We start from the raw sequence: 26,302 nt of genomic DNA on the forward strand, positions 1-26,302 counted from the left end.
TCCAAAAATTAAATAATTTTGTTAACAAATTACTTGTGATAATAATAATACTGTCATAAATTGTCAAATCGTATCTTAATTTCTTTAAATTATTTTTGTTTTATTTCAAATGGTTTGAAATCGTTCATTGAAACTAATACAGTTTCAATATATTTTCTTGTATAAATTTCAACCAATATGTACTAATATGTACCACTGTTCCGCAACTTTTGACTTTGTCACTGTTTGTTTTTGCCTTTGGCATTGTTTTTGTTGGGGCTTTTTTCGGCGCACGCCCGTAAATTCCAATGTAAAATGTTGCATTTATCTTGTAAAAATAATAAATCCGGGCAAAGGGACTTTACTCTCTCACGCTTGGCGGCACATCCAGTAACAGATTGCGCCGCCCATCTAAGGGATGCAATCGGAAGGGTTCGAGATGGTATGAGATTGGATTGCGGGCTGCGGGATCTGGGCTTTCGGTTTTGGGGATGGTCATTGTTAATGGCCGAATGGGTAAAGAGACGTAAATTTGGCTAATTTTATTAACCGTCAATAGAGCAGAGGCAACGACAAAGGACATCACAACGGGGAAGTGGCGACAAAAAATTAGTCAACACTCGGCCATTAATTTAACTTATTTATTGGCTGCTGCGCATTTATTCCAATTCGGAAAATCCCGAACTGCTGGCGCGATAAATTTAGTCGAATGTGAAAATGGTGCTGCTGCATTTCCACTGCATTCACCATGCACATGTCGCGGATTTTCATTATAAAATATTGCGGAGGGCAGCGGGCAACGGGCACAGGCGACTGTCGCAAAAGAGTTTGCAATTTATTTTAAAATAAAAGTATCTAAAAGCATGACAAATAGTGTGAGATATGTTTTTGCGCACTGCAGCAGGCCGAACCCCTCGTCCAACCCCCCCGATCCGGAGACATATGATGGGGCGCCGCTGATTTATTTGCATACAACAGCGCGGCAGACAGAGCGAAAATACAAAATTCCTCGGCCTGATTCCTCCCCTGGCTGATTTTATTTCTCATTTTTTCTGAGCTACGCCCATTTTTGACGCCAACAGAGACGCGCCGATTGAGTTGGCTGCAGTTGCCAACTTTCGAGGGGTTTGCAAAAGGGGGGCTGTGGGATGCCGACGGAGTTCATGAAAAATCCATTCAAAGTCAAAAACCAAAATGCCAGCAAGCTACAATGAAGGTGGATTGTCACCATGGCAGAGAACATATTTTCAAATGGGTTTCATTGCACCCAAAATGATACGTTGTTGAGCTCCAGTAAATGTGGCACATTGCTTATTCAGCAAATCATTGTTAACATAACCAATAAAATAAATATGATATCATAAAAAGTTCTCTATTTAAATATATTTAAACTGCTTTATAATTGGTTTCAAGCATATAAATAATGTTACTAAATATTTTAAACCAAGCTGGCATCAGCATCTTTTCATTTTATTCCTTCGTTTTATGACTCATCGTAAAAAGTTGAAGTACAACCTGGTTATTAAGAGATTTCAGCTTTTCCTGTATCTTTATCTGGCTTAAAATTACCCTGCGTGTTTGCCTTCCCTGTCTACTGCTCAATTCATCATTTGGCAACATTTTGCCCAGCGCCAAGTTGCATTTAGTTGTTATTTATGCAAATTTTACATGCTTCAACTTTTCGCCAAGTGCGTCTTGTCGTTTTCGATTATTTAAAACTTTGTACGGAATTTACTAGGTTGCTAGGGATGGAGGAGGTCTCCTTTTTAATGCGCACACCTGACGCGCTCCAACGTCTTCCGCCGGGAACACGGTTACCTCGGGCCGGAGGATTAGGGTCTGCCCTCCGTGCATAATTTTGTGCGCTGCTGTTGAGGCAAATAAATTCTTGAGACGGCTAAAGTTATTAGATTAGCATTAGAGAGCGCTGCGAGATGGGACAACAGTCCCCGGGCTGAGCTTAGAATTATGATTTAACTGGGGTTATTTACATGCGCATAAACGAAATTCCTACGGCAGCCTCAAATTTATGAAAAACTCTCTGTTTAGCGAGTCATGTGGCTTTTATAGTTTCTCAAACGGCGCGGCAATTTAAACATTATTATTTTTTTACATTTTACAACCAAAGTGGAAGTTTTCAACCTTAATATGCAAAATTATCTGTTTGCCATATCGTTGTATTCCAATTCTTATATATGTGCGCTAATAATTTTATATTTGCTTTCTGTCTTAATAAAATAAAGTGTTCCTTATAATATTATATTTATTTATATCTTTTAAACCCAATATTTTTAAATGTCTTTTAAGTTTCCTACTAATATAAACAATTCTAATATACCTTAATTTAAAAATTTAATTTACTTTAAGATTAAATTTGTTAAGTATATAATTATAATAATTTATGTATTAATATTGCTATTTTTATTTTTTATCTTTTTTATTTATATTTATTACGTTTTTTTATATTAACTCTGCTTGAATTAATTTACTAACATGTGAGGCATTATTGCGTTCCTGGACCTTTATAAACTATTTCTCTCTATTTTTTCCAGGTAAGAGATACTCAGAATCTCTTGCGGGCTCACTTCTACCAGACTGGCTAGGTAAGTCGAAGTTTTGTTATATTTTTTGTAACCCCTTAGCCTATAGTTTTGCCTATTATTTAATTTGAATTTTTTGTGAGAAATCCCATTTTGAATTTTCACATATATTTTTTTCACATATATTTTTTTCACTTATTCGATATGCGTTGCAAAGCCATTTTTCTTTTTTGTGGAGCATCTCTCTTTTGATTTTGAGATTGCCAATTCCCGAAATCCAAGACCAAAAACATGCATTTCGAAAGCAACATATACACAAAACATACAAAACAAACCAAACCGAAACCCGTCCACTCCATAATGTCCAGCATTTTTCCAAAATTCTCCAAAAACTCCGGATCCATTGAACCGAGCTTCTTTGAATTTTGCGTTGATTTTTTGCGTTTGGTTGTTGTTGCTGTTGTTGGTGTTGCAACATCATCACATCACCATCATCCAGATCATCCCGTTTGTCTTCATTTCGTGTCAGTCAAAAGGAAGCGTCTCCTGCCAGAGTTCGAGAGGTAAAGCGATACTTTCAAATTCAAATAAATCTAGTAAGTTCTGTGTTGTGTGCATATCCTCAAACTATACCCCTAGAATCCCAATGTACATACATACCTATCTGTATCTCAGTGTCTGTCATAGTTCAGCATGTGCATGCCTCCAAAAATAGGTGTTGGCCCAATAAGTTATGCAACTCTGTACGTATAATATGTGAAATTATCAGCTCGTAAAATTTGCCCAAAATAATTGCCAATTATTCAGTTTGTCAACTCGGGCCAAAGCACACACACATATGTACACTACATACCAGTGTAACTACCAAAAACACTGCACACACAGAGACACATTTTCCTTGCTCTTGGTGTGCAATTAAAGCCACCCACCGCCCAATGAGGAAAATCGGGTAAAAGTATCACTTGGCACGCAAAGAAAATCAGCGAGAAAAATGGTGATGCCTGACTGCGAATTTTACAAAGCGTATCATTTTGTTAGCAGTTTTTCAGCAGGCTGCACTTGACAAGAATCGCCCCGGGGCACGAAATACCAAGTGGCACTGTAGTGCAGCAGTCACACAGTGTAGTACAGTGGCACCTCCCCCGCACAGCCAATTAAACACACATTTAATTTACTTTGCCCGTTTAGGCACTCGAAAGGCTGTTAATTCCTGTTTTTAGTTATGTTAACCAAACACTCGACAGACGGCCAACCAGCAACCTCTGCAGTTTCCTATATGTTTATGGGCAATTTATACAATAGCATAAATTACCAGCACAAACATAAACAAAACATCCTTCCACCGAGTGCCATTTGCCAATCGTAATCAATTCCTGTCCATAAAAAAACAGGGACACAGCCCGGAGAGTCCTGTCGCCGACAGTGGCAACAACAAGTACGTTTCCAAGTTCGTATCTATATCCTCATAGCTACCCAACCTACCAACCTACCAGCCAACCCAACCCCACGCATAAATATTTATCTGAAATGTTGAAATCTTCAACTGCAGAAAACGTAAAATCCATTAGAAAATTAATAAAGTCTATGGCGGGAAATGTATTCCTACGAATGCGGTTTTCCACTCTCTCTTTGTCCCACTCCGCATTTTCCTGACTTATTTTTTGTCATATAGGGAAAATTTGTGGCTGTTTTTTGAGGGGCCAAATGTATATTATGCCGACGCTAATAGAATAAAGTCCAATCGATTACAATAATGCTTCTTTGTCTGGATAATGTTTCCGTCTGAGTTTCGGAGGGAGGAGTTTCTGGAGCGGTTGTTGTCAGCCATTTAAGGATATAATCCATTAGACCAGTTCAAGGCAGATGTTGCAGGGGATGGGCGGCAAGGATGTTTACGTTTATAAATGAGAGGTAATAGTTGTTGGATATATTTTAGTAATTTATTACACAGGATAAATTACTAATTTTACAAGTCAGCTGCATTAAATTAGGACACTTGTTATAGAAGATACATTAATATATACTAATACAAGATAAATTTTCCTTAGATAGATTTTCTTTGTCATCCGTTTTTATTTTATAATAAATTACAATTTAAAATCATTTTTCCTAATATAATAATAGCCACCTTTGTAGATCCTCAATTGCTTTGATTAAGATAGCCATACAAATTCCCATATTAGATCAATTATATTGTAGATTGTTATAAAAGATACATTTTTATTCCCAGTAACTAAGAAAATATACAAGATTTGTACACGAAATATGTAAATTCCCCGATGTGTGCGGCTTTGATCGTTTTGTTGGCCAGATGTTTGCACACACTTTGGAGTAGGCTTCATTATCATTCGGGCGGGGTCTATTTATAACCGGGGGGAACATGAATAGAGCAAATGTCTTAATGTCTCGACAAGATCGACGCGTCGGCGCCCTCTTCTCCATCCCTCTCCTGAAACGATAGCAAATGGCACGCAATTCACAATAATAACATAATAATGTGCAATAAAGTATCTTAATTTGTTGAATTGTTGATAAACTTTGGCGCCACTTCGCGGATAAACATGAAACGAAGCAATTGGAAAATTCTGGCCCCCAATACGCCTATGAACTGTTCCATTTGGTGAACGTAATTCGGCAGGTTGGAAATACTTTTACTTTGGGTTTGCTTATCCCACACCAATTACTTGCCTCATGACAAACAGAAAGTTCTCCCTTTGTCATTTCCGGTATTTCGATCCACTTCGTTCTATTGCAATTATCAGTTCGCTTGACTTCTGACACGACCAGGTGAACGGGCAGGTAAACTCTGAGATGAGGACAAATTCCACCTGCAACAAGTTGAATTATCTGCAAGTGCCTCACGTGGGTATATATGTATGTACATGTTTGGTGGGCCAGTATGAGTGCACTTCCCTATCTGGTCGTTGGTCGTGTCCTCTTAATTGCCCCTCAGAGAGAGACTTGGCAAATTAGTTAATTGGCGGCCAGCTCACTTTGAACTGCTCCACGGCCACTGGCCAACAACGTATCTCGGAGATGCAGATACTGTGGAAGTCCCCAGATATATTCTACTTCTTACTTCTACAGGGATAAACCTTTGTCGTTAAATCATTTTAATTAATTTGCCAAGTAGTACCCATACATAGAAAAAATACACGAGTTCCTATTACACTGATTTTTGAAACATTTTTTAATGAAATTAGTTTAAACACATGTACAACACATCTGTCTGAAAAAGATCCATTCTCTTAGGGTCAAATACCAAAATTCGACATGAAAACACAAAAAATAATCAGCTTTCCTGTTCTCTCTCTTCAAACGTCCTTTGATAATGCCGCATTCTCAACGTATTATTATTAACACTTATTATACTTGTGTATATATCTTTGTATACCTACATGTATATTTTTTCTGTTACCGGTTATTTGAACTTTTTTTTACCTTTTTCTCTTCTTGACTTTAAAGTAGTGTATTTTTTTGACAGTAATTACTGGTTATAGTCAAGTTATATTCTTATATGAAAGGTTTCTGATACTCTAGAATGACATTTCAAAATATACAAGAAAATAAAACAAGATTTCAGGGTTAGTGTCAATACAAAATAATACCCAATAAAAAATCAATGTTTATTATTTGTTTGTAAGCAATAAAATTAAAATATGAAAGCATCTAAGTCTATAATAGCGCATTCGCACTTTGTTGTTGGCTAATAAAACCCGCCTACAAATGCTAATTTAATCGCTCTCTCTTAATCTCCTTAGATGAATGATAAATGGCCGCCGAATTTGAATAAAAATGTTTGCAATTAACAACGGAATTAATATTTGAATGCCGTTCGTTTTCAACTCGATTCGCGCGCAATTAAAACACTCGTTCGTCAGGTGAACAGAAATAAAACCAAGTGGCTGTTCTCCTTTTATCGATTTTTGGTGGCCATTAGCTTTCGCACAGTTACCCATATTTTCCGCCATTCGGAAAACTCCCCCAAAAATGGGAAATGCGAGCATTTTCAGCTCCACCCTCGCCGCAGGCAATGTGGCAGATATTTTTCTCGTTCTTTTGCCAGCTCAGCAGATGAATGCGTATAATTTTCGGTTTGATTTATGGCCATTGACCCCGCTTTGGGCCACCTTTAGTCGCACACATGGCCAACATCCGACAGGCAACCTCAGATTTTCTATGGCTTCTGATGCTGCTCCTTCGGTTTTATCGCTGCGAATGCTAAACGCAGGCCATCCATTTGTGGGAATCCAGGGATCCAGCTTTTGGGAGGGCGGGCTTTATTACATTAGGCGTTCGTAAAGTAAAAATTGTGCCACTTTCTCAAAAACACGCACAGCACAATAAGTGGGTGTGTGCGTATTTGCCACTGGCGTTCAACCTGCTGTGGCAAACAACCAAAAAAAAGCCCGGAAAATGCCAAAAGATACAGGACCCAAATGTGCTTGCCTGTACGCTTTTGTTTGGGCTCACTGCGTTTCCTTTCGCTTACATAATCAGTCATGTTATCCTTGTTTCGCCGCCCGCCACCCAAACACATTAGGATACACAACGCGACAGAAACAGGCAAAAAATAAGAAATATTATTTATTTATGTCGCAGGCCTTAGCCAGATATTTTTTTATTTCCATTGCGTGCGACTAGGGTGGTTTCAAATTCTGTCAACCTTTGCGTCGAATTCGTGCGACTGTATAGGAATGTCCAATATTTGCAATGGAGCTTAGGAATTTTCCTAGAACTTGGTATACAAATCATTATTTTTTAATGAAAAACACATTTGGTTGTTAAACAGTGACATTATAGCTCGATGTATTAAAAGCCTTGATCTGAAAAGTCCATTTAATTTCACTCGCATCTTGACCGTGTGTTTGCTCGCATTTCCATTTCCCCAGCTTTTCCCAGGACAAAAACTGGGTTTTTGGCCTTCCGCACCGAATTCCTTTTGCAGTTGATAAATGGCTTTCTACTCGGAGCTTGTTGGTTTTATTGCTCTCCGGGTTCTGGTTTCTGGGCCTTCTATGCTCTGCTCTCGCGCTTTTGGCCATTTGTCCTTTTCGCATTCGCCGACGGCGAAATTTTTGTTTGTTTCCACTTGCCTTGCGCCGGCTTTCTCCTCGAGTTCCTTTTTTTTGCTTGCTCAACGGAATCTGTGCTATTTATTCACCCAATTTCTATTTTTTCTTTGCCTTTTGCTTTGCACATTTATCATTGTGCCTTCAAATGCACACACACACATTCGCAGGGTAACACCCACCAACTTGTACACTTGCGAAAATCACCGAGTTAATAGTCGGTGACCTTCTTTTCTCTGCATCCATTTTGGGCTCTTGACATTTCCCAAAGAGTCTCAAGTCTATAATCTACCATATTTTATTAATCATAATTGCCATTACGTTTTTATGCCTTTCGGTGACTTCGAATCGAAGCCAAATAGGTGAAACCCCCAAGAGAGGTGCGGCCAATGCTTATTTTGTTTGTATTTCCCACCAAGAGTATATCATATTAGGAACCAGCGAGTTCTCTAACTCAAATTCCACATATTATAACATATTTGGAGCTTAAAACCATCGTAAAGAGGTTATAACAAAAAAATATATATAAACACATTTAATGCGATAAATGAATGTACCGTTCCTAGAAAACTATATCAAATAAATTAACAATTTTAGAGATTTTTATTAATTGTCAGCAATTTGTGACAGTTCCTAAATCTTTATAAACAATAAGATAACCCATTACCAATGCTATATGTGTTTCCACCTCAGCGAACTCATAAATAAACTTCCAGCGTCGGCGGATATATGCGATTTCTGTTTTTTCTTATTGGTTTGGTGATACGCATGTTGAGCCCAGCTTGCCCCGCCAACTGGTGATGATGACGCTCTTGTGCGTGTTGGAAACCCAAAAAACCAAAATGAGCTTCTAAGGCTTGGCCGTCGCTACAAACATACCAACACACTTATACCACTTTTGGGTTTCTGGGAAGATAAGGTGATGAACGAATTAACCCATTACTTAAAGAAAACCAGGGTTTTTAATTGCAAGCCATTTATATTATTGCTGTGTTACAATATCTGTTTGATGGTTTTTATTTTTTGAGTATAGGCAAGGTGCCAATTTTTTTCTAAGTGCCTGTGCAAAGGTATTTAGAGGGTTAAGAACGGCGAGCCATCTGTCGGCCATCCCGGGTACCTGGAAAGGGCAAAAGGCAAAGCTTTCGGCTCAAAAGACGAGCTTACGGGATCGCTGGCTTAACACTGGGCTACAAAAATCGAGTTCCGCGGGCACATCCTCTGGATTTCGAATTAAAATGCATTGCATGCAGCAACGCGTGGGTGGAAAAACACTCGTTTTGATGAGGTGTCGGCTGTAATTTAAACAACAACACAGGCCAGAAACTGAATTTCAATTGCCGATTATATAATTGACTCTTGCTCGCTCTCTCTAGCTCTTTCTCCTTGGCACTCCTTCTCCTCTCAGCCTATTCCCAGTGGAATGACCCATATACGAATTTGAATTCCAAAACCTAGCCGATAATGATGGAATGTGAGTACGAGTGCTTTATGGCAACTCAAGTTGCTCTCTTTTCACATCTCGAGTCGTTTTCCCGCATAAATAAATCGATGAGCACTCGAGTTTTTTTTTTTCAAAAATTCTTCATTCTATTGATTTGTTGCCCATTTGTATTTGTTTGTTTACCTCTTAATGAGTGTTTTTGTTGTAATTCCAGCTGGTTAATAAAGTTTAGTTTATTTTTATTGTATGAAAGTCTCTTTCAAACTCTCTCTCTTTCTCTCTATCTCTCTCTCTTTAACAATTTAATGACCATAAATTGTGCAGCCCTCGTAAAACATGCGACTATTGCAGCTGAGTAATTTCCATCGTTTTTATTTTGCGGAACATGCGCAAAAGCATAGGAAAAGATAAAGAAGAAGAAGAACTAGCCGCCGCGTCGCGTGTGTAGAAGATAAAATTAATTTATTATATTTAAAAGTAGCAGGTTGACTACTCAAAAAAAGTGAGAAAAAACAGCCAAGAAATACGATTCTCACATAAATCGCGCAGCTAAAGACGTGCTTAATACTTTTTATGTGTATTTCTAGACACTTGGCAAACAAAGGAAATGGTTTATGACCCGAAAGTATTGAGTTATTGTTGCTACACCGCTGAAAAAGCGAAGTGAATCTAAAAACTTGGGTAAAAACCGTATTACTTTACCTATACCGCGCTAATTTACTTGTGAATTGTTGTTCAAAAATAATATTTATTAATTCCTCAAGCGACAAAGAGCGAGAAACGAGAGAGTGAGCACTTCCCCTCCACAAACACACGCAAAAACACATACACGGCACCTACTCAACGGCTGCTGATTTATTTCACATAAGTCAAAACAGGCGAGCATATAAGCGCGCCGCGCTAGAGCGAGACAGCAGCAGCAAGCGAGAGAGAACGGGGCTGGGTTATTTGTCTTGCGGCAACCGCCATTATTCATTTGGCTCTTTCGCTCTCGCGTGTTCATTCCGATTTTCACTGGACGCGCTCGCTCTTTGAGCGAGTGCGCTCTCGCTCTCTCACTGTGATTTTAATGGCCGCTCTGAAGTGTTTATCGTTGGCACACAATATTCGCAAAGTGGCATTTCTTATGGCCGTCTCTCTCCGCTCCTCTTTTCCGCCCCTTTTTCTCTTGCTTGCTCTCTCTCTATCGTTTTTGTTGCTGTTTTCCATGGCTTTTCCTGTTGCACTGCACTTGGCGTTTTCCAGAGGCAAACTCTTGGCTTTTCTTCTTGGCAGCAGCTGAAAAACCGAGCAAGGTTCCGCTGCCTTCTCTCTTTCTTGGCAAAAAGAGTTGTTTTAAAAATTATTTACGACCGCTTCGCTGACGCTGTTCATTTTCCCCCGTGCACTGAGAAAATTGTATATTATGAGCTGTTTAGCTAAACAGTTAATAGAATTATTAAATTGTTATTCAAATGGAAATATTTATTTTAGATTATACAATCTGGAAATTGTGGTAATCATCCCGAAATAAGTGCAAGAAACATTACTCTAAAAAAAGGCGATAATTATAAACACGATTATTTTCTTGCTGTGTGGAAAAACTCAAACTCACTTCCATCCTTATTCGCTCTTCCTCTTCGTGCTGGCCCTGATTAATAGTTTTATTTATTTTTAGCGCTCATCTTGCAAGTCCAAAGTCGTTTTGTCGCTTTTGTTGTCGTCGCCAGCGGAATTTATGAGTCTTTATTAAAACGCTGTATTTCTTCTCTTCCGTCCTTATACATTTATCCCCCCGTTGTGGCTTTTTTTTTGTTTTACCCTCTCCGGCATTATCAGTTAAACCAAAATTTTTGTTTTTATCAAATTTCTGTCACATTTCGCTGATTTATTAGGCCCCCTAATTTATTGTTCAATGTTTTCCCAAAGACTTTAATGAAGTGACCGGCGGGGAAAATAAATTACCAATACTATTCATGGCCCTGCCAGAAGTGATAATTGGTCCGGGAGAATATATTTATGGATTCAAGGTTTGATGAATGGTGTGAGTTCATAAGGTATGAAAGAATTTTTCAATATCATTAGAATTGGAGAAGGGATTATCATTATAAGCTTTAATTAGAACGGGTGAACTTTTTATTTTGTGAATAGTAGAATATATTAGTTAAAACTATTTTAAACGCTTGCTATGGAATGTAAATGTTGTTACAAGTTTTTTTTTTCAGTTTATGTTCATGGTTAATTTTTAAATAACCTGTACCTTATATTTATTTTTATTTCGGGAAAACGTTAAAACACTTTTTTATCTTTGTATGTTGACAGAGTCGAGTGTTTGGGCTTAAAAAAAGTTGCATCCAAAAAAGGAGACACGACCACGACTGCTAACTTCCAGCTGACCTCGCTGACCCTTTTGGGCCAACATGTGAGAACTCTGCAGCTCCAGCTGGGCATCCGATCGTGTGGCTCCGTGTCCTCGAAGAGATCATGACAAAATTTTCGTGCCGGCGCAGGAGGATGAGAAATGTGGCGCGGGACACGATATTTCTCGACGAATTTCGGCGGGAAATCGTTGTAAATTCTCAGGCGGCACGAATTCGAACTCGACGGAATCGCAAATAACAATCGTTAGAGTTATCCTTGACTTATGCATTGTCTTTTGGTCGTTTGGTTATTTTAGGGAATCGTTTTTTATGTGCGCGTCTGAACAACACATGCGAAACATTAAAAAATCGTTCCAGAGCCGATGGTGATCATTAACTTTTTGACGCCGCCTTCAAGGTGTTTTTCCCCGAAAATTATTTCACCCAGCCTTCAAATCGGCGAAAAATGTGTGCAGTTTTTTTACGAGGCCATAAAAAGTGCAATGTTAAGTGCCGGGCGTCGTAAACAAAACGCGCGCCTTGCAGCGGAGGCAGCGCTGCTAATTTGGCCTTCCGTTGAAAATTCAGGATGCAGGATGCTGCGAGACAGGCCAGGCGACATGGCCAGGACACACGCTGTCCTGCGACCTCTGCCCTCGCGATCCGGAGCCCAATCCTCTGCCATTTAGGTAGATGGGCCAGTGCATTTGGCAGTTTTTTATGGGCCCACCGGCAGTTGGCAGCCGTCGCAGTGGCGGAAAAAAAGAATAACAAGAAGCCGAAAAGTCAAAAAGTAGATAGCAGCAGGTAAATGCGGCAAATTGCATCCAGAGTCGCAGGAGGTTCACCTGATGAGTGGTGAGAGTTTCGGAAATTTAAACAAAGTCACAGGAGGTTCAGTCCCTAACGGTATTGGAATGTCGTCGATATAAATTTCTTTAAATAATAAGGTGGAAGTTAAATAACTTTAACAGTTTAATCCTGCACAATAAACAGCAACCTAATGAACTCACTTAAATTAACATAACCATATGTAAGTTGTCCCTTAAGTAACTCGTCAAACTTTTGAGATTATTAAAAGATATAAAAAGATGAGAATTTGTATATATTTAATAATGTAAATTTTAAGACCTTCAAAGTAAATCCGTTGTCTTTAATGTTTTTTTTTTTTTAAATCCAAACATTAAACAAACTTAACAAATTATACGAAATACTTTCTACATGTAACCAGCAAGCAAAAGAAGTAGAAAACGGGCCGAAAAAGGTATCATGTGGCCAAGAACAAGTCAAGGCTTAGCGAAAAAAAGCAAATTAACTAAGGCGCAATTCGAGTGGAAGTCTTATCAGATTTCTAATTAATTTAATTCTGCCTCGTCGGCCCAACCACTCCCTGCCGCCCCCTAAAACCTGAGTCGACAAAAACGGCGCACAGGTCAGTTGGTGGAAAAGGGAAAAATAGGGGGAAAACTGTGAAACATGTGGGGGGGGGGTGTAAGGGGGATGAGGGACGCCGGACGGTTGACTTCCTGACTCTTGTCAAAGTTTGCTGATTAAATCAGTCATAGAAATGTCGAAAGGAGAACGGAGAACGGTGAGATACACGGCGACAAATGAAAAACTTTTAGACCAAATCAAATATTTGCCTTGGCCAGGACGGCCGTCCAGCCATTTAACCGTTAGTTTTGTGGTCGTATTATGCAAAAAAAAAGAAACGAAATAGTGGATAAAAACTATACAAAGACCACCAGCAGTTGGAAGCCATGACACGGAGGGGGAAAAAAGCTGGTTAAAACCAAACACGAAACAGTTAAGAGGGAGGCAGGAAAAAGCCATCGTCATCGGCAATTCAAACATATGCACGCCTCTGCTTGTGCCGCAGTCGACGGCGCTGCCGACTGCTTAGTTAGCCTCATTTAGAAAACGTTTGTTATGCAATGCCAACATTTGTATTCGAAAATGTTTTTTATTCAGTTGTTGACTTTTTTCCCGTTCGCCGTTGAGTTGGCGCGGCCTAAATGGCCGACTTGGGGTCTTTTGGGCCTGAGAACGTCGAGGAGATGGTCGAAACGATGGCGACATGGCTTTGTGCCGACTTCAGCTGTTTGTTTTTTCCTTCTTGGTCTCGCTTTTTTCCTTATGTTGTTTTTTTTTTTGTGGTTTTTTGCTTTTCGTCCCGCGCTCGAGTTTGAATTTTAAATGCAATCATTTCCTTTGCCGCAGTTGGCAACCCGTGGAGTAAGGACTTCGTGATTTTCGCTATGATTGTTTAAAATGTTAAACGGGTTAACTAACGAGCCGCAGAGAAACGGCACCCATATACAACAAGAAACACTAAAAACCTTGCAAATTCGCTCAGTGTACGAACGGTGATTTCAATCGCTGCACGCCCGCAGAATTTCCACAAAAATTCGAAAACAAAAGTTCGTTTGATTTATGCGTCGAGCGATTTATAAAGATGTCGACTGAAAGTTTTTTTTTTTATATATTTTTATTTCTGTTTTGATACATCTCCGTGTGCTTTGGAACACAAGTATATAAGTATTTCGTCGGGGTCCACGTTTTCGTATACTACCTGAAACCCTCCATCAGCTGAATAAGATAAAAATTTCGAGTTTTTTTCGTGTCCGTCGGTCGCTGTCAACCCAATTCAAATTGTGTACAAAATCGTGAGTCGCATAATTAAAATTTATTCGTTATAATCATGGCAGGAATCCGGCAATTGAGTTGTTCGCGGTAATGTCTGAGTATCGATAAGCAGTTTAAATGAGAAATTATAAAACAGTAAGCCCGATACTCCTTTATTTTCAAACAATTTAATTGAAGTGCGATAAATTAGGTTTTTAAATTAAATTAAATACCTAACAAACCGAGCAATTTTTTTTAAATATTGCATATTATTGTCGATCTTCGCTCTTCAGGAGTAATAAAAAAGACGCATTTTTCCAGCAACGTGATACGTATATAATGCCTAGGTATCTGCTTAAATTAATTATTGTTTGTTCTGTACAATTTAAGTGTGATTAGACATTTTGCCAGTCATGGCAAGACATTTAACCTAACGATCTATCTAAAGGCAACTGGAGCAATGTGGAGCCTATTTATAGACAGCCAATCGATCAGCAGCCACTGCAAAAATCATGGCGCCAGTTAGGCAGTACTGAAAAGCGGTGAAAATCGCGACGAAAAGCCGCCAATCTGTCGCAGCCACTTGAGTCAAGTGGTCAGGGCCGCGGCCATTTTTGGTTGCGATGCGAAAAACTTTACAATGGCAATTAAAAGCAATTACCCAGGCCATTAACGCAGCAGCCACTGCAGCGCAGATACCAAAAATGGAAAAACGCCGGCTAAAAGCTAAGAAAAGAGCCAGTCAAACCACAAAAAAAATTGAGAAAAAGGAAAAAGAGTGCACGTAATTTATTTGTCATCAATCGGCTGGCAATAAGTCAGACAATCACAAAAATGCTGTCAACATTAAGACATGTGAATACGAATACATTTGGCTGCAGCAACAGCGGCAACTGTAAAATCCCAAATAAGAAGACTTTACTCGTTGAGTTTTTGTAAGAAACTGGTTTTATTTGGAAATATCTTCGGTTTAGATAGGTGACATGAGAATCGCATCTTAAAGTAAATGGCCTACGCAGAGGCCTAAGTAAATAGTCCCCGCCTTATCGAGGTCCCACGCTCGGGCACATCTGCCTATCTTGAGCGGCGAGGACCTTATCTGTGGTCTCCCACTAAGGGACTATTTTAGGAGGCGGGGAACGATCTCAAGTGACTGACTCATGTAGTGTGCACTTAAATTACATGTTTTTGAGCAATGCACCCATGTCGCCTTAGATAACAAAATCCTAAATATAATTTATCGCTCTCGATTCATTTACATAAGATATGAACGGAGCCCAAAATTGTAAGTCTTTAAATATATTCGTGTTCATGTGTGAACAGCAACATTGTGGTTGCATTTTGCTGAGACGATGGCGACGACGTCGCCAGCATTTCAAGATTTATGGGCGTGTAACCTGTTTCTTTAATTGCACATTTGCAGCCCCAAACGACGTCAATAGCGGCAGCAAAAGCAGCAAGAAACGTGAAAAATGAATTAAATAAAACTGCATACAAAGCAAACGAAACGATTTGAAAATGAACTGAAAAACAGTAGCAAAAACACTCCGATGCAAACAAAAGCTGCGACCACAAAAAGCACTCATTTAATTCGCTTTTTTTTCAGTCAGTTCCTCTTGTGTTTTTTACATGCCTTTGCTTGGCTGAACTGCATCAAATCTGGAGGCTGACGATGCAAAGACAAAAGGTTGCCATTCGTCAGCGAGGCACATTCGCCATTTTTGGCCTACAAATTTTCCTTTTTGGCGACATTGCAGCTGCAACATCGTTAGCGATTCGCCAAATACGTGAATGCAATCCATCATTAAATTCTATTACCAGCAGCCGTTTAGGCGATTTCGACTTTAAAATCTACTGAACGACACACTAGCTAGATTAAAATGAATGAATTTAAATGAAGCATGGCTTAAGGAATCGTACATCTTGATGTTTAATGGAAAATGATTTAAACCTCTTTTAAAACAGAAAATTTGCATTGCAAACAAAAATTCATATTATTAACTATTTATTTATTCAAATAATTCGTCTTATTTTAGTACGAATCATTCATCTTATGAGAAACAATCGCTTTATAAATTTAAGTTACGATTGCACATTGAAGGAACTCAGAGTCAAAGTTTGGGCATCCAAATTAATACAAGCATGCATCAGCTAATTTTATAATTCCTTTGAAATATAAGGACCCCGCCATAAGAGCCGCATCCTTTGGCATTGGCAAATACAAACACACAGCCGAAACTCAATGAAAACTTGCAGGCAAACAACATCCCAATAACTGTTTTGAGTTTCATGTTTTTGTCGAATTAAAATTTGCTACAAGGCACGTCTCGGCGAGAGCGCCAAACTTTGCCGCTGCCGCTGATCCTGTGGAGCACACAGAAAAAGGACGAGGACAAGCACAAGGACCCTGCCCCTTGTGCCAGTGCAATCCTTTTGCCGGCTTGCTTAGTTATTCATGTACATTTGTATCCTGCGCATAAAATTGCGGCTGCGGCTGCTGTGCGGAAAGGCAGCAGACAAATAGTAATGAAAACTCTTCTCGACTGCCAGGACACTATTTCTTCCGCTCGTATCGCCATGGTATCGCCCCATTGTTGCAACAACGGACGGCAGCGGCAACATTTCGACATAATGTAAACTAATTAAAATTCAAAAGCCATAAACAGATTTTGCCAATAAAACTTTGCCAGCTAAATATTTTTTGCACACACACACACACACCGAGTGGTTGGAGGGGCTTTCTTTTCCTCCCTCCGCAGGGAAAACAAAGAAAACTTCAGACAGGATTTTTGGCTTCAAGTTGTTGGCCTGTTATTCGCATTTTCTTGTCTTGCCGCCTTAGGGCCAGAAATCTCGGGTTAAAGGCAGCTTTAAAGTTTGCAGTTCGCATCTCCAAGATACATTCCCACTTGTGTTTGTTGCCATTGTGCATTGTTGTATCTGCGGAGATGTATAGATACGGCTGCAGATAGATGTGCACATACTCTATAGATTGTATGGAGATTGTGTATGTGCGGAGTGTGTGTGTGCCGGTGGAGGAGGAGGATGCAGCTCAGCTCGAGTCGAGTGCAGGAAGTGAAACGTAGGAAGTGTGGCCAACAACATTTTATACTCGAGCGCATAATATTCATATGCAGGCCATAAAAAACTTTGGCAGCTCAACGAGAGATCTTCTTCCGACGTACCGACAACCCCCTCCAGGTTTCACCTCCCTCGGAGACACGAACAGTGGGCTTTAAAATCCGGGAATGTGGTTCTTCAAGGGCTTAAAAGGGTTAAAAATCTAGTGAAGTTTAGTCTTTTTCTTGATGCTTTGGGTATTTTTTTTTTTTGACTTTTTGGTATTTCTTAACCCAAGAAATAAAAAATAGAAACCAAATTCATAAATCCTCAACATGTTTTTAATATATAGGACATAAAAATGCAAAAGTAAACATGAACACTGAGAAAAAAATTAAATGTCGACATTATTATCATAATTATACATCGAATTTGATTTCTTTTAATCGATTGGCTTAGTTTTAGTGAACTCTTTAGCAATAATTTCCCATAGTGGCTCATAATGCAACGCTCGATAGTTGGGCAGACATTTGTGCAATATACGAGAGTCGAGTCGAGTTGAGAGCCAAGCCGCCCCTCGGCTCGCCCCTTTGACCCCTCGTGTCCCGATTGTTTGTGTTGGCTGCTGAACAATTGAAGTTCGTCGGCGCAAATATAAAAAGTGAGCAAGAGCCAGAGATATATGCACATTTATATCCACGTATACATCCAGCGGGGCAGAAAGAGAGAGAGAGAGTGCTAGCTGAGACTCAGCTGATGGTTGTTTTTGTTGGCGGTGGTGGCGGTGGTGCAACGCCTCCATTTGCAAGCTGTGGGCCAAAGTTGGAAAACGGGAGCGGCAGGAGCTTAACTTAACTTTGCTTTTACTGCGATAAAATGAAAATTGCACACGCGCCATAAATAAGGATTCTCACAAGGATAATTTATAAAACTTTGCTCACAAGCGTTTTACTTATGAGAAGCGAGCGACGCCAGACAACGTACTCCACACCTAAAAGGACGAAAACGGGGGAAAAGTCCCTGCACTGAGGGAAAAAAGAGTGAGATGTTTGAACCACACAGTCGAAATGATTATGTCAAATGAATGCGATAATCAATTCTTTACAAATATCCTTATGACGACTTTTTTAACCCTCTTGAAATTGGAAAAGACAGTTTGTTGACCATGAATAACCAAAACTGTGACTCGATATGAGTTTTATTTAACTGTATTGGTTTTCACCGTGTACTTGGTTTGCATTTTCCCCAACCATTCGTCCTGCCGCAAGTGAAGTTTGTAAATTCCACGGGAGTTGGGACCGTGACGTATGCACCAGTACCTGACCCGCCGTTGGCCCAAGCCCCAACCCGCAGACCTCCCCCGCCAATGGTGACCCCGCCACCTCTGCAAATGGCCGAAATATCCGTAATGGCCAAAACCCCGGAATCTGTCGGCCTGGGACGCACTCCGGCATTGTAATCGATGTGCGAAATAAACAAAAGCGGACATAATTATCGAGTTATCGCGCGGCGCCTTGCTGCGGGTGTGCCTATCCCCCACTGACCCCCTCGTGATCCCATCGTGTGACCCCGTCGCAGGCGAGCCACCCCCTTTCGTAGCCCTCGGGGCCGCTCGGAATGAATGGAACTAAGCCCGCACCGAAAATGTTCGTTACGACGGCAACGCATCGATATTTATGATGTCATGGATTTTATTGTTGCCTGCTGCAAAATATTCATATGCACACTGTGCCGGCCAAGAGTCCTTGCCGGCCCAAGCCCCGCCCTCCGCCCCCAGCTCCACTCCGCCTCACACGGAAACAGTAAAATGACCATCAGCAGTACAGGATGTAAATTTTGCAGTAAAACGAGACAACGCACAAGGATATGAACGGGCTGAAAGAGTGGCGAGTGTAGGGATAGTGGGTGGTTTTTGGGGGCACTTCAGTGGGTGGTTATTGACGTCGGCGATAAGGCGGAAAACGGAGGAGGAGCGAGAGATTGCGATAGTCCGGCAGGATGTTCGGAGTCAAATTTGAGCAGGTCGTGGCCCCCTGACCACCCTCGCTAGGTCAGAGGGCAATAAAATGTTGCCGATATTATTTCGCTGTTGCTGCTGTTCTATTTTTTCATCCGATTTATCCTCTTTTTCTTGTTTTGGCCTTCCTTTGTTTGCCGAGAGGTGTGTGTGTGTGTGTGTGTGTGTGTATGCCTATTGCCAAGTTTGATGGGGTCCAGCATCAGTTAAGCGCCCAGCAGCAACAGCAACATCGGAAGTTGCACATATGCCTCTCGGACCCGGTCCAATGATGCGGGCTCGTTGGTGTTGCTGCACTTGAGTTATGCGCATAGATTGAAAATCTTCGATAACCGAAAAAGAATCGCACGAAATGCAGCAACAAACACGCGCTTTGCAATTGTTTGCCGGACGGGTGGGGGGGTATGCCCCATCCCATCCTACCCGAAAGGGGGCGTGTCCACACGAAGTTTGCGGCGCGTGATGCAACACGCCATTATAAAGTTATTAAAAGGGAACACAGCCGGCTAAAAGATACGAAAACAAGCCGTGAAACAGGTAGGAAAATAAGGTGGGTCGGCCCAAAAGTTGTGCGAATATTTGTGGGACAATGGGGCAGGTGCATTAATGATGGTTAGACCACCTTAATTAGCCAAAAAGTTGGCTACAAAAAAGAAAATAGTTTTCAATAGTATCTCTAGGAAATGGATAAAAAATAATAGTTAATTATTTGTATGAATCTACAGTATGTCAAAAATAGTGGTCTAAAAAAATTCATTTTGCTTTTCTTTACACTACTTTGTTTTTCTCAAACAATTTTCATTGAAGCTGTATTTTTTATTTGGTTACAAAATATTCTGCCTGCCGTCTGCTGACAATCAACAATGCCAAAAAGTCGAGGAAGGAGAGCGAATTTGCAACAATGCAGAAATTGTTTATGAGATTAAGCACATAAACTGCGAAAATGCATTTTAATTGAAGTGCAGCTTTGGGACTTAATAATATTTCGATTTTTGCCCTTTTTGCAGCCACAGTGGCCGATAGTAAATTTTCCAATATCGGGACGCGAAAGGAGTCGGTTTAAAATAAAGCGAGAGGTCCGGACAATGGCGTTGATTGTTTGAACTCTGCCCGGCGCTTCGATGCATGTTTTTCCCATCATTTTTTTCATCTCGCAATAAATTGGCAATAAGCATAAATTGTGGGGATTTATGCGCGGCGCTCACATGTGAAAAATAAATTGTCTTTTTTTCACCAACCATCAAATAGAGAAAAGAGATTAATTAACAGTGGCGATGAAGCAGAGATAGTTAGTAATTTGCACATCCCAAACGGATGCGGATACAGCACTCGAGATGGAAAGGAAACGCTTGCAGACAAGGCGCTAATTGTCCTGCGTCCTTGAAGGGGACCTCATAAATACTCAATGTTTTGCATGAATTCGAAATGAAATGTTGTCTGAGCCGAAACAGGGCATTTAATTTGTATGGAATCCATCAGCGATCCTTTGTCTTGTTTAGTACAACGTGAAACCGAAAAAAGCACGAAATAAAATAGGGGAAAGCCAGACAAGAAGAGGAAACCTCCAGCTAGCCAACTCCTTTGCCGCTTTCATGGCTTTGTTCAAAATTACCATCAAGTTGACAGTTCTATGGCGCGATGACAGTTCACACAGATACACGAACACACGGACACACAGATGCACATATGTAAATGTCGCCAACTCGTTGGCTCATTCTTGTGGAAAATGTTTTTCTGCACCGCAAAACGGAAGGAAAGGAAGGAACTACTGGGCAAACGAAACGAAACGAAATGAAGAATGTGAATGTGGAAAAAAAATAGGAAAAGGGTGGAAAATGCGATAGCCATGCTTTCCCTCGACTTGAAAATGCAAATAAATGTAAGGTTTTGTCATTTTTTAGTCCTTCCACGTCACGAATTCGTCACCGTCCACGTGAAGTATACCCCATCTCCACCTCCGTCCAAGTTTTTTTTTTCACATTGTTTTTGTATCCACCGCAGTCTGGCACTATTTTTGTCGCTGGCATTTTAAGTGTCACATTTAAATGGGATTTTTATTCGGTCCTAGCCACGCAAATGTGTGAATTTTTGTCGCGCCTCGGTTGGAATTTTAAAATGGGCTCCCACCTTCCCGCTTTTAACTCGTCTTTCATATGCAGTGGCCGCGGATAAAAGTCACTCAGGTGCTAAAATACAACGGCACTCACTGAAGGGGTTATTTATGCGGCTTCAGCATAGAAATATATTTTCAGATTTATACGTTCTAACAAATCAAAATATGCCTAATTACATATATCTGTATTCAAAACTAATCTCTTGTAAAATGATGTGGGAAACTATCCGTTAAGCCTATTTTAATTGAACATTTCAAGTTTCCGGCGAAGCATATTCCTGGGGGGGAACCAAATCTTAGGTTACAAACCAACTCCTAAATACAACGTGGCTCCCCTAGATTTAAAATGTGTATCCCCCATCAAGGAGCAGATCGCTTCTTGACAGTGGGAAACTGATAAACCTCAAGAGACTCGGAAAATGCCATGTCTTATCGCTGGAGATAATTGTCAGGCCATAAGAGTCATTCGAACTCCAATTACAAGCACTGTGCTATCTGCCTCCTTTGCTTTTCGTTAAAAAAAAGAAAAATGGAAACATCCTTGATCCTTGTCTTTTGGGAAACATGGCAGCCATTACTCAAGGGCCACACACAAATGTCGCTATTTTTGGTCGATTTCGATGTTCGAGTACTTCCCACTTCTCCGCTTTCTCCGCCTTTCTCCTGCCCATTCTCCCGCTGCACTGAATGTCTCACTAACTAGCGCATATGCGCACATTTCCCACACACACACTCACAGGGCTGTGGACTAAGTACCCTTGAGCCAGCTACAACATGTTCCAATCATAAATCATAATTCAATATGGAGTACTCCCCCAACTCCGAAATATACATACATATATATTCAGAGTGCCCGAACACGCATTACACCCATTCAAATGAAATATGCATTAAAATTGCCTACCAATTGGTGAAATAAAACCCGATCGGTTCTGGGGGTTACGCCGGAAAATTAACGGAACAGTTGGGAGCTATATTTTTTCCTAGAAATTCAACTGACACTGCATTGTTGTATTCCATTTAAAACCCAGACGTGGTAATGTGCTAATTGCCTTAAATCACATGAGGATTTCGTTTGTCTGGCAAGTACACGTTGTGTGGTTACTTAAATTTTAGAGTTCTAAGCAAATCCCACAGTATCTTTGGCAGTGTTCGAGGTATTAGCTAAACATTGGCCAACTAAAAACCCGAAAGCTCCCATAAATTGCCATTGTGATCCTGGTTTTGGCATACGAGTCGAGCCAAAAGATTGCTCAGACATCAGGGGGAGATTAGGTCGAGGATTAAGAGACTGCTCACATGGTTATGCAATATGCACTTCAGTACTCTTCGATCAATTCCCAGGTACCATAAAGATACTTGTCCATAGTTCGATGACATCGCGGCAAGCTGCAAGTTTGTTGCACAAGAAGGAGGAGCGGCTGGTCAAAGATTTAAAAGTAAAAATAGCTTCTTATTCATTTTCGATACGAGAAGCAGCTCGAAAGGAAGTGAAACTGGGGTCTGCATGCCCCCATAACCATTCCAGTTCCCAATCCCAGCCGCAGTCCACAGCCATTTCCATTCCTATTCCCGGAACGTGCAATGGCAACTCGCATGTTGCATGTTGCACGTTGCATGTTGCGCCGCGTGTTGCTTTATTTGCATACGAGGACGCAGACAGATGGTGGAGATTGTTTTTGGGGGTAGGTGAATACAAGCCGAATGCAAATCACAAGACAGCCAAAAGCTGCAAATTCAAGTTTCATTAAGGAGTGAGAGGGAAGTATTGAGATATTCTCTTCACATCTAAGTAGTATAGAGTATAAATTATGAATCCTAATAGCGTTTAATACAATCTCTTAAAATACAAACAAAACTAAGGAGATATGAACCATAAACTATTCGTCTTTCTATCTTTTAATCTTAATTTAAAAGTAAGAAGTGCAAATATTTAAAATATCACCGTACTCCTTGTAACCAACGAACTAAATTAATGTTTCAGTCTCAAGTGCAATAGCGTTAAAGATGTAGGCCATGGTTTCGGCCTTTTATATCCCCATATATACGGACAAAAGATACATACACATGTGAGCTCCATCTTCAATCGGTTCTCCCTCAATTCCAGAGTTCGAATCGCTGTCGGACTTGGCAAAAGATTGGCTTTTGAGATATGCCCACAATAAAACACACAAATAAAGCTTGCAAACCTGCAGCAACTGCGACTCACCTTTGCCTGCCCCATGCCCCTTGGCCCATGCTCCTTGCCGCTCCTCCCCTTTAGCCCCTTTTTCCTCCTTTTTGGCCTGAGTGTTTTGGCTTCTTGGTTGCGTTTTCTTCTTCTGCTCCTCTGTTGGCGGCAAACCTTTTGTTTATTTTATTATCTTTGGCTATTTGGCTGCTCCATGTGCTGTGCCGCCCCCTCACCCCCTGCCCCGAATCCCCCTGCAGCTGCTCTTCTTTTGTATATGGAGTGTGGCGAAAACGCTTAAAACAAAATTTATTTAGTCGGCCCAAACGGAGGTCGCGCGAGATTCGCAATGCGACAAAAATGCGACTAAAAATAAAGCAAATAACGACACAAAGTGAGCAGAAAATGCCAGGGGGAAACTAAAAATAAAAATAGCAATAGAAAGGCGTTTCTAAAAACTAATTTTATTTTCATATATGTATGTGTGTGTGTGTTTTAAGTAAGCAATTTTTCGCGAGGGATCTAAAATAGCCCCCAAATCGGATTCGGAATCAAAATCTCAATCCGAACCAGAATCAGAATCAGCTGCCAAATCCAATTTTATGATGACGCGCAGGCATTTGCATAAATGTTTTTGGTGGCGCGATAGGGACGGCATCTGTGCCGCGCGAAAGAGATGGACATATGGCCTACAACAACGCAGCATGTGGCAGCCTTGTTGATGTTGTTCATTCGCGAGGGGGTTTTTGGGTGGCAGATAGGTCCCATACATAGGGAGCCGGACATTGGACATCGGACATGACATCGCATTGCATTGCATGTTCGCCGTGTTTCGCAATTCTCGCATGCAACAGCAAACAGCACGCGAAGACAGATTAGAAACGGACTAGCACCGAACTGCAGGGGGTTAAGGGGTGCCCAAGGGGGGTTGGTGGGGTGCGCCAAGTGGGGACTATGGGAGCCGTCTGTTATCATTGCAAAAACACAGCGGGCAGCTGCAGTCGCGAAACCGAGAAGCATTAACTGCATCTGGGCTACGAATTGAATGCTGTGGCACAGAACCCAAAGATCCAATCCGATCTGCCCTGACTAAGTGCAAAATGAGTTCTGAATGCAAACTAGAGTTCAAAAAGATACACCTCAGCAATATAATATAATATCAAATATCTATAAAATGTCTTCAAATACACCAAGGAACATTTCCGTAAATATCTAAGTAGGTAAAATATTTAAAGATATTTGTGGCACTTAGCCAATTTAAGTTTCGCCATAAACCAAGAAAACTTTTCGGTAGCGCAACATTAAATCACGAGTCAGTAAATGTTGGCTATTCAAAACGGGGGGCTTTTGCTGAAATATTTGCTCAAGTATGGTAAAGGCAATGAACAGCGGAGCATATTCTTTAAGGAGTATCTTCATTACTCTATCCCGTATTTGCGCCGCCAACCCTTTTTTCTGGCCCGTTCGCAAGTTTAGCTGCATTCTGGTAAAAAATTTGCATATGCCGCCTGTCGACGTCGAGGCAAAAACTTCTTAGCATTTCTGCTCCTTTTGTTTGGTTTTCAGTTTTCAGTTTTCCGCATTTCAGCTTTGTTTTGTTTTGCTCCACTTGCTCCTCCTTGCTGTTGTTTTCCCAGTCGCAACTGTTGGCATTTTCCATTTCGAGGGGCATGGGAAAGCTGGAATGGAAATACGAGCCAGCAATTTCTTTAATTTTCTAAACGATTTTAAATTTATTGCCACGTCTTGCAAGGCTCCTTCAATTATATTCGAGATCGACTGCAGGTTGGAGTCTCCCTCTCCCTCGTTTTTTGTGTATTCTCTGGGCTTGTTAGTTAAAGCTGCAGAAATTGCAATAATGTTAATTTCTTGCAGCCAGCCGCCATGTTGCCATGTTGCTGCAACAGCGGCAGCGGCAGCAGCAGCCGCCGAAAAGGGTTTAATTTCATTTCGAGTTTTCAGGCTGCGGCCCTCCACCTCTCAGGGGGGGCTCCCCTTAACCCCTAAGTGTGTGCTTATGCAGGAGCAGACCTCGTTCACTGTGGCTCTGTTATCTGCGAAACTCCATTAGAAAGGCAAAGGAAGCAAATGGCAGCTAACGAAGGCGAACACAAAGGAGTCTGGTGAGGGGAAAACTGCCAGCAGGACGGCAGACGGATCGAAAAATACAAAAAGAAGAAGGAAAAAACCATCCACGAACGAGCGACGTCGCTTAACGACTTTAAAGAAAAATTAAAAACATCCCAAAAGGAATACATCTTCGCCCTGCCGCATACATCGGCGATACATGGCCACTTTGGAATGGGTAACTGAGAACTGAGAGCTGGGCACCGGGAATCGGGAGTCGGGGACCCCGATGTTGCCCCGACTGTTCTGTTGCATGTTGTCCATCCAACATCCAGCATCCCATCCGATGGTCCGTCCTTCCGTCTGTCCGCTCAACATTGTTAGTGGCTCTCGAATTTATTTTAACGAACTAGTTTGGTCACTTCATACAACATTTTTTGCTCGCGCGGATTCCGCAGTGCTGGCTGCATTTGCTCCGGGTTATAAAATATATTCGCCTTATATAAATAAATAAATTGGTAAATGGCGTTTCATTTGGAGCTCCATCCTACATCCTCCGACGTTGCTGATGCGATGATAAATGCGACAAAAACCTGTCGCAGTCCCCTCTGACCAGCAGCAAATTGAATTTATTTGCTCGCAAATGTCGCAAGATGGAGTTAAGGCCAAAACGGGAACAACAGAAAAGGTAACAAAAAAAAAGTAAAAGGCGAAATGCAGACAACAGCAGGGAAGAAATCTAAAGAGAGGTTGCCTTTTATGGCTTACAGCGGTTTAGTTTGGTTCGATTTGGGCTTGTCTGATTGCCAGCAATGTCGAGTATTTGGCGGATGCTGGCAGCTCGATGGGAAAAACTGGAGGATGTGGGGGAATCGA

The 26,302-nt window shown here is 40.9% G+C and overlaps 1 protein-coding gene across 4 annotated transcripts in view; it reads left to right on the forward strand.

The window, feature by feature from the left end:
- The window catches only part of LOC117144469 (homeotic protein ultrabithorax), a 75,869-nt gene that overhangs the window by 20,490 nt on the left and 29,077 nt on the right, over positions 1 to 26,302 (forward strand). For 3 of the 4 annotated variants that reach the window (XM_033309634.1, XM_033309635.1, XM_033309636.1), the window contains one exon: positions 2,532 to 2,582. The exons of the other annotated variant lie outside the window; for it this stretch is intronic. In XM_033309634.1, the coding sequence (XP_033165525.1) occupies positions 2,532 to 2,582 (51 nt within the window). The remainder of the gene's footprint in view (positions 1 to 2,531; positions 2,583 to 26,302) is intronic. 4 annotated transcript variants of the gene reach the window in all.

Source organism: Drosophila mauritiana, chromosome 3R (genome assembly GCF_004382145.1).
Source record: "Drosophila mauritiana strain mau12 chromosome 3R, ASM438214v1, whole genome shotgun sequence".
Classification (NCBI taxonomy): Eukaryota; Metazoa; Arthropoda; class Insecta; order Diptera; family Drosophilidae; genus Drosophila; species Drosophila mauritiana.